At 34.7% G+C, this 13580-nt stretch overlaps 1 protein-coding gene across 1 annotated transcript in view; it reads right to left on the bottom strand.

The window, feature by feature from the left end:
- Positions 1 to 354: 354 nt before the first annotated feature.
- Positions 355 to 13580, bottom strand: part of LOC103720546 (twinkle homolog protein, chloroplastic/mitochondrial-like) — a 28482-nt gene continuing 15256 nt past the window's right edge. The window contains 9 exon segments of the mRNA XM_008810298.4: positions 355 to 884; positions 5865 to 5932; positions 6023 to 6157; positions 6239 to 6335; positions 6550 to 6681; positions 6911 to 6994; positions 9122 to 9183; positions 9262 to 9393; positions 11871 to 12053. Of these exon segments, the coding sequence (XP_008808520.2) occupies positions 830 to 884; positions 5865 to 5932; positions 6023 to 6157; positions 6239 to 6335; positions 6550 to 6681; positions 6911 to 6994; positions 9122 to 9183; positions 9262 to 9393; positions 11871 to 12053 (948 nt within the window). The 3' untranslated portion in view covers positions 355 to 829.

The following is a 13580-nucleotide window of genomic DNA, read 5'->3' as shown; positions in this document are numbered from 1 at the left end:
AAACATTTTTTTTGCCATCAACTTAATCAAGAATTACTCAATAATTCATCAATTTTATAGTTATTTTATAATATTTTATGACTTAATCAACAACATACTTGATTAAAGTGATTCAAGTTGTTGCAGATGGTGGTGATGCCATTCTGTTACGCATTTGACCTGAAGGTCCATCAACAGTCCGCCGGACACCAGAAATTTGATGGCATGGCATGATACTTGACCGCCACATACAAGACGCCCTTGTTTGGTGGCTAAAAGCCTTCTCGATCATTTGAAACAGTTGATACATGGATCCGAGCCAACAAAGACCACAGAGATTAATCTGAATAAAGAAGTTACACCTTCAAGTTCAAATATTATAATTTGATAGTTTGCATGTGGCTGATATTATAACCCATCAGAGTTCCACAGATGTGATCAATGACGAGCTACATTGTAAGAGAAACAATGGCATCTCACAAAAAACAACAAATAATAAGTGAAATGAAAATTTTTAATGGCATGGATTCTATCCATGTAATGTCTTGTAGCTGTTTAAATCAATCACCAGATATACATGCATGTACAATATTGGAAATAACATAGGGATGAGATTAGGTGCACACCAAACCTAAGGAACCTAGCAAAAATGAGTGAATTTTTGGTTGTGATTCCATATTCCATTATGTGGCAACTTCCTCCAGACCCCTTGCAAGAATTCTGTGAATAGATACCGCAATTTTGAAGAGGCCGATTCGTCCGACATGGCATGCTATGGTTGCTTCTCTGAGGTAAAAATCTAATCTTTGTGCCAGAGTACTTCTCTGTTCACCAAGTAACCAAATAAGCATCAGGTCTGATTTTTCTGATCCTTGTCATCAATATCCATGAATTCTCCCGTGACCCTACATAAAACCACGGCCAGCATAACAATTCATTGGTTAGTTTAAATAAAATTAAAATGTTGAATGTATAGGGCAAAATGGCATAATGTTATTTCTTGTGCTGAAAAAAATGCTCAAGAGGATTAAAAAAGGCTTTAACGCATATAGGAGATAACCACGGCTAAAGCATTAGATTCTTTATGAAGTATTTCAGAACAAGAGGTGAAGCACCTCACGCAGAACTGAAGTTAGACAGCCTTTCGGTGATTGCATACACAGAAGATGGGCAATTAAGTATTGCTAGTTCTTATTGATAAAATAGTAAGATGCTAAGGGTTCTGCATGAATCTATAGGTTATCAGCCAGTATAAATGAGCATATAAATATAATAAAAAAAAAGCAAATTTATCACCCTTATCACCACAATTTCTAAATTTTGACATTCTAGGTGTTGATATGAAAATAAAGTGTCTACAATCCTAATTACACAACTGAGATACTAAATAACTTTAACAAAAGGAAAGCCAATACAAGCAATTAGGACTTTACTTCATCTTTTACACGTGCTCATAACCTCAATATGTTCAAACATCATAGAAAACAAATCACAAAAGGATGATGGAAGAGCAACCCAAGACTACAGGGCAAAGTGGCAGTGGCAAAGATGGCATGGACCTCCTTTTTTTTTTGGTCAAAACAATGCAGACCTCTTTACCTGACCCAAATCTGACCTGCATAATGCAATCCATCGGTTTGAGTCTTGGCTTCAAGTTAGATTTTGTTGATGCAGTCAGTTTGATTTTAGGTAAGAGTACTTAATTCACTCTCATTATGTGCATCTTGTGAATTCTTAAGTTTAGTAATGATTCTCAATACAATCTGCTCCAATTCGAGTAAAGGAGCGACAGATGAGAGACTTTAGTTTGTTTGAAATTCTTAGTCAATGCAGACTTAAGGTCTCCCACTTAAACACTAATGATGCATGTCTCTTCCTGAACACCAAGAGTTGAGGACAATAAGAAGTGAATTAGAAACACGGAAGTCTCTTGGGAAGAGGGCATCCAAGAGATATCTAATTTCTGAGTGGGATTATAGAATTCAGAGTTTGAAATACAAAGAATGGTGGAACAACTCTTTTATGAAAAGCGGGAAAGGTGAAATAAAAGATTAAAAGATCTCACTCACTTGAAAATTTAATAATTTGAATCATCTATAATTAAATAATGGACAAAAACTTGAATTCTTAACAAATGCATTATTTATTTCGAGTCATTTTTTGTTTGAATTTAGTAACCAAAACTAGGGCTCAAAATAGATCGATACTGGTATAACCACATTTGTATCCATATTTTCCAACAGATACGGATACTAAACTGATACCAAGTTAGTATCTATATTTGTTCTAAACGAATTCAGATACAAATCAGCTATTGAGTATATTCATATTTATTCTAAATGAATATGGATACAAATCAGATATGAGTTTTATCCATACTTTTTTTATCCAAATATGGATACAAGATATTATTCGAATTTAAATCAAACTTTTAGTGGAATTCAATGAAAAAAACTAACATTAATGATATAATTATAAAGGATGGAATAGAACGCACTATGCAAATTGCAAGCGACATATAAGAAACTAAGGCATAGTTATTAAGCCTGCATGGAGACCGACCTAGACAAAATAATCATTAAAATAAAAAATATAAATAAAAAAATTATTAATATTTTTTACATCAAATAACATCATTACTCTTTAATTACAATATAAATCAAAAATAATCATGAATTATCATTTTTTTAGAGAGCTTGCAAGGAAACTTGTATATATATCTGTGCGTGCGTGTGTGTGCAGGAATACATAGAAGTTGTTAATATTTTTAAATATTTCTAACAACAAAGTTTGGGATAAATTGATGTTTTATATAGAACTGAAATATATTCTACTCTACTTCTATTGTAATTAATTAAGTATATTATTAATATTTTACTATAATTATCATATTATTATACGATATCTTATATAAAGTTAACATACTTATTTGTTTTTTTTTGTTATAATTTAACTCATCTTATTCATAATTTCATCATTTTTTATTTATTATTAAATATATGAATAGATATTTAATATTGAATTAATTTACTATTGAATAATATATACGTTAATATTGAGCAAATATTTTGAATTATATCATACTGAGTAATACTTTAAATTACTATTGAAATATTGATCAATTTAAATTCACATGTGCAACACACATGAACCAAAGTCTCTTGGACTTTCTCATGAACAGATTATATCATAAAGAAAAAAATAAATTGTATTCATTTTTCATTTTTTTATCAACAAGGATTCTTTTTCATAAAGTAATGATTAAAATATTAAATACTACAATATATATATACCAGTTAATGACCTGAATACAGAATAAGTAAAACAAACTACCGATATTGAATGAAAACACATGTTACAGCTTGCTAATTGAACACTTGCCATATGAATCAAAGGTCACCAGTACAAATCCAGGTATTATGGTTTATTTTAGAGAAGTTTTTACCGGATATCCTGCTCCGAATCAGAAAAACCTTTAAAATCCGACTTTGGATCCAGATCTTGCAAGATATATATAAGTAGGTATCCAAATTCAGATCTAGATCTGCTTGGTACCAGAATTGTTTTCCAAATCTGATTCTAATACGATATGAAGATAGATGAGATTGGATTTTACTTGACCCAATTGCAGCCGACCAAACTTATCAAAGTTAGTAAATATTTTACTTTTCAAAAAAAATATTTTCTCTAATCCTACTCCTAGCCAATCAAGTTCTTTGACAGGGAGCAAAGTTTAAATTACAAACCTGAATATAAACCAAGCGAACAAGATAACGTAGATTTAGATCAATGACTTGTTTCGATCAGATCATGGTACAAGCCCAACTAATAAAATTGGTTATATGAACTGAGACTACTTGATGGAGATAGGATGACATATTCATGATAAGAGAGAGAGTGAGAGAGAAGGCAGCTAAGGAAGCCCAAGATTTTCTTTTACCACACTGCCACTTTCATCCTACATTACCTTTTCCCTTGTATGCCATCCCCTCATTTTCTCCTCTCATCATTTGCAGCACCCCTGCTCAACATTCTTGTCTTGTTATAGGGACATCCGAAGATCATGTTATACACTCAAAATGCCGACAACCTCACCTGGCCTCAGATGAGGTTTCTGACAACTAGTTCATTCCTATCCCCAACCACCTCCATCACTACCTTCTCACCTCTCTCCATAATCCTCATGTTCATTGCTCCACACATCACCAGATCCTAACGACCACCTTACCTCACTTTTCTGGCAGTTCAAAACCATCAAACCTAGCAACCAATACATCCCCAGCCTTGCCATAGCCCTAGTAGAACAACTGTTGAAACTTACAACCTGCAATTGGACCATTCATCAACACCCTATTGCTCCTGTTCCTTGGACAAGTCAAAGGGGCTGGGTCCAAGTCAACTTGGTTGACCTACCAACTAGTTTGTGTGTGCATTCTCTGACCTTCTGGTAGGTTGGGCTGCATGTTGGTCACATTCCCGGAGGATAACCCAATCCAACTTCATCCACTGAGAGCCCCAGGGAAAAAATAAGAGAACTGGTAACATCACCTCATAGATGAAGAAGCTCAGTATTTCAAAAATAACACCTTGTTCTTAGCAAAGATAAAAGAAGCCACTTAAAATCACAATACAAGAAAACTAATACATCCACCAACCCATCTATCAGAAAACACAACACTAGATGAGCCTCACTGATCTCCACCACAATCTATGGACCTACTATGGAATTCCTGAAGGTGGACAGTTTGAAATTATGTTGGCCATCAAGCTAGCAGTTGAACTGTCATGGTGTGGTTTTCAGCTCCAATGCTACTATCAAACTTGTGGAGGGAAGAGGGATGAATTGGATCAAATACTTTCTTCTGATTGACTACATGAAATACACCCAATCAAGTTGTCTCCAACTTCTTGGTTGATTGAGCTTTCTGATTGCTCAATAGCTGGAAGTATAGTGTCTTTGAAAGCTGGAATGTATAACAAGTTCGCCTATAAAAAAACAGTTATTTATCTTCATTGGTTGGATGATCATTTTTCATCCAGCATTAATCATGGCATCCGTTCTTCTATCTGCTTGCCACTCTCTTTACCCATACAAGGGTGAACCTTGGTGTAAGAATAGGATTACTCCATTGTGACCTAGGTGTCATGGTTTCAAAACATAGAAATAGCCTTACTGCATGTAGAGTAGGGCTGCATACATCTGATCCTCCCAAGACCCACAGTGGTAGAAGTCTCATGCACTGAGCTGCCTTTTTTTTTTTTTACTCCCTTGACCCATATGATTTGATCTGGTCCACACAATGAACAGCAGAATATGACAGCATTATCATTTCCAATTGAGTGAAATTCAATGCTAACTTGTCAACCCCCTTCAAAAACTAGTTAAAACATTGGAAGAGAATATGTTAATTAGATTAACGCACAACACAAATGAATTTGATCAAGTCCAATAATTCGTTAAAGTCCTGCATTCAAGAGTTGCTGTCTTCAACACTGATTGCTCCATATGAAAAACAATAATTGCACTGTAAACTTGGTATGACCTTTCAATCAGAATATAAGGCCCAGAGTGCCTAGCAGGGTTCTAACTTAAGCTGGTCTGTCTATGGTTCTGAATAATAGGCACATTAAATCAAGGAGGGATACATTACATAGAATCTGATAGACGAAAAAAGATGGCACCAACTTCTAAGTTAAATACCTTTCTCAAAATTAATGCATCTTTCTCCTAACCAGTTTTAAATATTTGAATGTAAGTTTGAAATCTAATGAGATTTTAAAGCTTCCATAGGTCCACAATTAGATCCAGGTATTGTCAAGATATATGCTTCTTAAGCACATCAGAAATATATAAACTAATAATGGAACAGGAAAAGACTGCATACCGGTTATATGACAAGAAAGCCTCTCCAATATGTCCAATAACCTTATTTCGTACCTTCCGTACACATACCTAAATAAAAAATAGTTGGAAGAGTATAAAATTAGCGAGGCACATAAATGGTAAGGAATTATCTATTTTAAACTAAGAAATGAAGACAACCTGCACAAGGTCAAGGGGCCCAGCATTTTTATCCCGATTGCGATGAATGACAATACCATTGTCACATTTGTTTATAAAATGTGCACTTCCACTAATATCATACATATTAGGCGGACCACCACCCCAGTGTTGTAGCTGAGTTAAAGTCATTATTAGAAAAGCACAGATATAGAGGAAAAGTATACATACAAACGTTATATACATAACATGGAATACCTGCCTAGGATGCGCTACAAACCATACATGGCATGAATGATGCTGAGCAAAGCGCTTGATCCTGGTAAGCATCTGACTGACGTACTCAGTTTCCGTTCTGTTACAGAGAAACAGACTAGTTTCAGACACGCCAGGGAGAGATTTATATTAAATAACAGCAAGATATAGTTCGCATCTAAGTAACTATTAAAAATTGTGACGGTAAATAAGCATCTACACAGGAACCCAGACACAGAGAGATAATTATTTACTAAACTCTTCCATAAGAAATCAAATAAAAATGTCATTTGGCAAAGTCATAGAACTCTCACTGATTTGCAGGACGTTGGTGATCAAGTTCATTGTATGGGTCAATCACAAGTCCACGCACCCCATATCTCAGAACAGCAGCTTTAGCAAGTGTAAGAACCCATTTAATAGATGGAAGGCAAGCATCTTCACACCTGTTAAACAAACAACTAATATCAGTGCTTAAAGACCACCACAACATGATAAACCAACAAGTGTTGCACAGATATTCAGATATAAAAACAATTGTAATTTTGATGGACTATACTAAAAAGAAAACTGAACTAGGCCGCTAACTAATGGTGTTCTTCCAATATCTTCATGAAAAGAGTAATATAAAAGCACCACTTCAACAATTTCTTTGTGCATAAACAACATACTTACCGGATGAGATGAAATGTATCATCCAGCCATTTTTTCCCTTGTTCCAACTCCTCAACACTCATACGCTCAACAGATCCTCCATATCTATCAGTAGTCAGAAGCAGAAATAAGCTAGTCAAGGATTCACATATATGGCACAAAATATTGAGAATAACCATTCAAGTTGATTAGAAAGCACATACTATAGTGGAAGGTCTATATTAAATGTAAATCATGTATCAATGACAAAGAAAGCCTACCATAAAGGAAGCTCTTCCAATAATTATGATATGGTAAACAAAATATATTGTAGGTAATCTAAATTTTCTCAGAAAGCAAATTCTGAGAATAATTGGTGAGTAACAATATATTTTAAATTCCCATAAAAAGCTCTAATTTAAAAATAAAGGTTGTTTAATTTTTAAATTCAACATGACTCAATAATGATTTTTCTTACCTCGGTTAGTCTTTGATGAATAGATAACAGAAAATAAGATATACTTGGATAAAGAAAAAATAAAAGAGAATGCAGAGAGTATACACTATAAAAATGTGCTGGTGGAATTTTGGTTTACTTTGGACCTTTCCTCATTTATTTGAGTCTGAAGTGCTCGTAGGACTAGATTTTGATTCTGTCTGCTGTTAGAAAACATGAATAAACTATTGCATATCTATATCATATCCCACCATGATAATACTAGACATCCACATCCAATCATGATAAAAGTGTCCAAATCAATATGTTTCCTATTTTCTTCTTTTTTTTGCCGGACTATTCTCATCATGACTTCCCTATCAATTCAAGATTTCTGAATTAAAATGGATTAGATTCTTGGTTGTTAACAGGGGAGTCAAAGAAGGATGGAGATAAGATGATAAGGACAGGAATCCATAATTCTGGCAAATACATCACAAAGTAATAATTTTCAATTTCATGATTTCAATAATTTTATCAATTTTTACACCGACCGATCTCCAAATTATGTATAATCAAAACCTACATATTCAGAAAATCATATATAATCAGAGAATATCGTAAGTTAACCCATTTATTGCATGTTAATATTCTACAAACAAATGCAGCCCTAGAGTTTGTGAGTGATCCTTATGACTAATCATGCATAAGGAACTCCCACATAATTTACTAGTCCCCACATTTATCTACTTGGCATTATAGGGAAACAAAAACATAGAAACACTTGAGAGGATGTAGTCACTCTATTTCATTACATTTAGTCCCATTCTTCCACAAAAGAAAGTGAAGTTTATTTTGGTCAACTATATTTAACAGATGATCATATGTTCAAGGTGTTGCAACCTGAAGACTAATCACTTCATACAGACGAAAATAAAGAGTAAATCAGAAGTGTAAAGAATCTCAAATAACAGTGTTGGATTATATGTTTATTAATAGCTTCATAGGAAAAATATTTTTTAACAGAAAAATGTCCTAGGCAATAAATATGGAAGACTAATATTTTGATCTTCCTTCTATATTTCTTTAATTATTTCTACTCAAAGAACTCTGTCTCTCAACCCCCACAGCCACCCACCCAAGGGACATTCCTTTTTGGGAGGGACAAAATAAGCAGTTGTAGCCACACTCAGTCAATGACCACTTCCTCATAATTAAAATCATGCCACCCAGATAGCTTTAAGGTCGTTTGCTTTCTCTCATCTATTATCACGTCTTGAAGATCCTGCAACTATTTCCTGATCAAATCATCGCAATCCATTATTGTCGACAACTTGATAAGTCAAGGGTTGGATGACAATAATGCATCAGGGCCAAGTCAACCACTTGCCTTTTGAATTCATACAGCAGAAGCACCAAGTGGGATCGAAAGCCTTATCCATCTAGATTAGAAAAGACCAGGTTTAAACAAAATAATAATGACACTTGCTGGACAATTAGTTATAAATTTGAAAAGTCGAATATATGCAACCCGATAAAAACTAACTGAAATTAGAGATCAGGCTTTTATGCTCATTTAAATCAAGGTAACAGTTAAGATCTAGTCTGTATCTCAGTGGTTAGTATATGAGACTTCAAGAACTTTTAACCAATCCCAGTTTAATTATCAGAACTCAGGGATTAACATGGTAATGAAAAGTAATATTAGGTAATTGGATGTAGGAACTAAATATTTGTAGATCATGGAAGTAAAGCTAGAAGTAACATGGAACAGAACTGTAAAGAGAACAAACATAATCAGATGACATCGATTTTACCTAGCATTGAAAAATGGTTTCTTAACATGTTTCTCCAAAAGCTTCCTTGCATGCTCCCTAACCTAGAGTCCAATAAATGCAATCATTTAATTAAAAATCTAAAAAAATAGAAACAAGATATCATGTTGGAGTGAGCTTGCCTTGTTTTCCATAGAGCATAGCACGAACTTCCACCCATGGCTTTCACTAATATTGCATAACAAGGCATCAATCCACTCACTTTTGCCAGAATTCGGCACACCTGTTATCACAGTCAGCTCTCCAGGCACAACCTGCACAAGAGAAATAAATCAATGAGTTCTGCACAAAAATTCCCAATTTCAAATTTGTGAACTATCACAAAGCGTTTTGCACCTATCTACAGATTCCACAAAAATTTACACAAGGGAATGACGTGGCCACAATAGGAACCCCTTCTCTACTTTATAACCATGCCCAAGACAGTTCTTGTGACTGGACAGTTGATCTGTCCGTCAAAAGACACCAGTCTAGTAATCTAGTCACCAAAATGACAACATGATTAGTGGTAAGAAAGGTGAGCATTGAAAATCCAAGCTGTAAAGAATCAAATGGCAAAGCTAGATTTCCTCTCTTCCTTTTCATTAATTTATCTGAGTTTCAGTCATTTTCTTATGCTTTGTGGTTCAAGTCACCAGATCTCAGTATATAATGGCATGATGCCCCGGTTTCTCTTGTGCTGAGATATCCAAAAAAAGGATGAAAGACTTGTGTAGCAGATATCCGATGTTAAGCTACAGTCATTATAGCGAGCCATCCATGCTTTCTTCCTCTGGTTAGATAAAATTACAGCTAGAAAACTCAAATATTATTTTTTATTGGTCTTCAAAGTCATAATGAGTTGAATGCTGTTTTTGAAGTTGAATTTAGCAATTAACATTTGTTTCTCATTTCATGGATCCATTCAGGACCAAGGAATCAAATATCAAGGTCTGGTGGGTTATTGATGGCCAGCTGATACAACGCTCACCACATGGCGCACCATACAGATGATATTGAACAGCATCTTTCATACAGCCAATACTCCCTTGGTAGTCTATTTGGCCTCCAAATTTGTTTTTTGATCATTTTCTTATATTTTATTTGTCTTAATGCTATAATTATGCATAAATATGATGAGTGTATTGATTTACATGCACTAGCTATCATATCCAGTGTGCAGTTTTTTATCTAATTTAAAACATAATTTTACATAACTCTCAATTAAATCTACCTTGGCAAACTGTATGCATACTTTAATAATTAAAACATAATTAGGGTGTTGAAATGCTTAAATTAATGAATGAGACTAGAATTGGGAGTGGATGCAAGATGAAAAAGCTCAGTACCAACAGTGATTTGACAAATGAATGAAGATAGATACATTTACCATATTTTCAATAACAATGACCATGTTTCTGATATAGAATGTAGTCCATCACCTCAATGCCCCAAAAATGCCTTATAGGCTTGTAGACATACAATAACAAGCCATTTACATAGAGGAACTGTTGAAGCGCTAAATATTGTTTAATGTCATTTTAGATGAGAGGCTTTGGAGACTAAGATATATGACTTCTCTTGCAGAGTTCTGGGTTCTAACAGTGTTTTCATAAAATATAATTTATGAACCTTTAAGATTTCTCAAGGAATCTTAAGTTCTGAGTATTTTTATTGAACTCAAGTAGGGGGTCGTTCCTCACATGTAATATTCTAAAAAAAGACGCTTACTTCATCATACCCAAAAAAACACTTAAATAATATTCATATAAATAAATTTGTATTTAGTAGTTTGTCTATCTATATTTTCGCAGTTCGAATGCTTCTTGGCCGCTCCCACCTTCAACAGTTCAATGGTAGCATGTCTTAAAGTTTACATATGAAAAAGATCAATAGACACACATGCAACATTGTCTTCATCAACAAAAATGTTAAGGCCCTATAGGTACTAAAGTTTTGCTTATCCATGAATGGCAGCTTATCAGAGAGATTTCCCTCTTTAGCAGCCTAAAGGAAGGAAACTTGAGGATAAAGCCAGCCTGTCCATCTCCTTACTCATGATTTTTCACAATTTTTTTTTAAAAAATCCATTTCCAATATGATTTTCACAATCCCAAAAAAATTGGCATTGAAGATCAGCTGGCTGCCCCAATCTCCTCCATCCCTTTGCCTCTCCAGAGGGGAGCGCCTACTAATCATAAGTTGTCCAGGGATAGCAACTTCAACCATCCAAATAATGTCTGCGAGGCTTAACTTTCATATAAAATTTAGTGAATACAAAACAAATATCTAAAGAGGAAGTTTGAAACTTAGTGTTCAATAAATTTAGAAACAAGCACCCACCTAATACAAGAAGCGGCATTAGGTGGCCTGACACTCACCTAGGAGACAATCTAGAAACCCGAGCGGCCACCATGCTTTTAAGGCCTAGAAAGCACCAGGCAACTAGTGTTGGAGGATGCCCAAGCATCTAGGTGGGACTGCCAAGTGCCTAGGTTGCTGGCCATGACAACCTAGTACAAGCTCTAACGAACTAGAACATAATGCACGTAGAAGCTATTTATCTAAAAATGATATTCAAAAGTGATCAGTGACCATGCAAAAACAGCAATCAGTTAAAAATCTTTGGATATTATATCTCATCAACTAGATGCTTCTAGTTTTCATATAAAATAATTAAATTATAATGTCAGCCATATTTTTCCAAAAGGAATGTATGAAAAATATGTTCATGGAGATCCATAATCCTTACATTATATAGTTCATCTAAAGCCTTCCAGCCTGTCGAGACACCAAGCTCAAATCCATAATTGCAATGATAATAAGCATCAATCTCATGGAAGAAATCACTGAAGGAAAGTAGACCACGTATCGGATACAACTCAGCATTCTCTATAACTTTTCTGAGTGCATCTGGTCCTAAATACATGAGCACCTGAAGGAAAGATCAAGAGAATGTTTAACACAACAAAGTGTAGCAAAACCTAGAATGAAAGAAAAAGCATAATGTCAAAAGAAAAATCCAGTATCATTCTAGATTATCTTTCCATGGAATATATACCTTCTAGAAGCAAATGACACATACGCTAAATGCATCAAGCAGCTTTCTCAAACTAAAGGCCTAATGTTTAGCTACAAGAGTCCGTACTTCAGGATAAGGAATTATATGTATTTTAGGATCAAAGCTACAAATTACAACGGCTGGGATTATGTAATTTCTATAGAATTCTTCATTCACATTAATCTAGCATCTTGTAAGTTGAGGATTGCTCATGAACTGCTAACTGAGATTCGACTGGGGCATGTAACTTTTACTTGAAAAGTTTAACAGGGAAACCAAATCCACCATAGCACATAAGATACAACAATACAAATTAAAAGAATTACACGCATGTAAGATATATAACCTGATTAAAAGTAGAATATATGGGCCAGAATTTCAAAATGACCCAGTAAGTTGTACCACTTCATTCTTCAGCTTCTCATATGTGCATTTCTGATTCCGCCATCACAACACTAAGTGTATCTAGTCAGTTATGAGACATTTATCAACCTAAAAACTTAAATTGAGATTTTAAATGTTGCGAGTCTCAACTAGTTATCGCAAACTTGTGCCCAGCAGCAAAACTGTTAAATTCAAGCCCCACCCTCACCAAGAAGGAATCCATAATCCTACATCCCATAAAAAAAGATTACATAAAAAGAAAAAAGGCTTCACACAGATTAGTTATTATAAGCACGAAACCCTAACTATTGAATTTCAATGGTTTTAGGCACATAGTTTAAGTACATTAAACAGTCAATCAACCGAACATTTTTCCATCATAGTCAGCTGTCAAGCCTAACTTGGAAGCAAAAAGGTCCCACACACCCTAAATACCCAAATACTTGAAAGGAATGCATAGCACAGTACCAGACTTCACACATGTGCACCCTCCATTATCATATTAATATGTCAACATACGCCCCTAAATACCAAAATCCTGATAAGAATTTACAGCATAGTACCAGATTTCACACGTATGCAGTCTCTGTTATAATCTTAATCTGTCAACGTACATATTAATTAGGTCTATGTAGAGAATAGGTTGACAAATGCATTCAATTAATGACACCCTGCACATGAATTTCTGAGTTTAACCAAAACAACCTGCTTGGCAGCTCGCAAATGATAATTTGAAAAAGGGCACCCAGCATAAGGCTCCCGCAATCATGGGATCTGGGGAGAGTTGGATATATGCAGCCTAACCCCACGTGCAAAGAGGCTGTTTCCATATTTCAAACCCATGACCTCTAGATCACAATGGAGTAACCTTACCATTGCGCCAAAGCTCGCCTCTCCCAAATAATAATTCAAATCCAGCAATAACTATATATTTCTAAAAGCCACACACAAACTTTCACGTTTTATTTTTTTCATTCTAGACCTAAATATCATCAAACAATTAAAATGAATTTCCAG

The sequence above is a fragment of the Phoenix dactylifera genome, unplaced genomic scaffold, assembly GCF_009389715.1.
Source record: "Phoenix dactylifera cultivar Barhee BC4 unplaced genomic scaffold, palm_55x_up_171113_PBpolish2nd_filt_p 000240F, whole genome shotgun sequence".
NCBI lineage: Eukaryota > Viridiplantae > Streptophyta > Magnoliopsida > Arecales > Arecaceae > Phoenix > Phoenix dactylifera.
The sequence above is the reverse complement of the archived record's forward strand: the minus strand, read 5'-3'. Positions and strand labels throughout refer to the sequence as shown.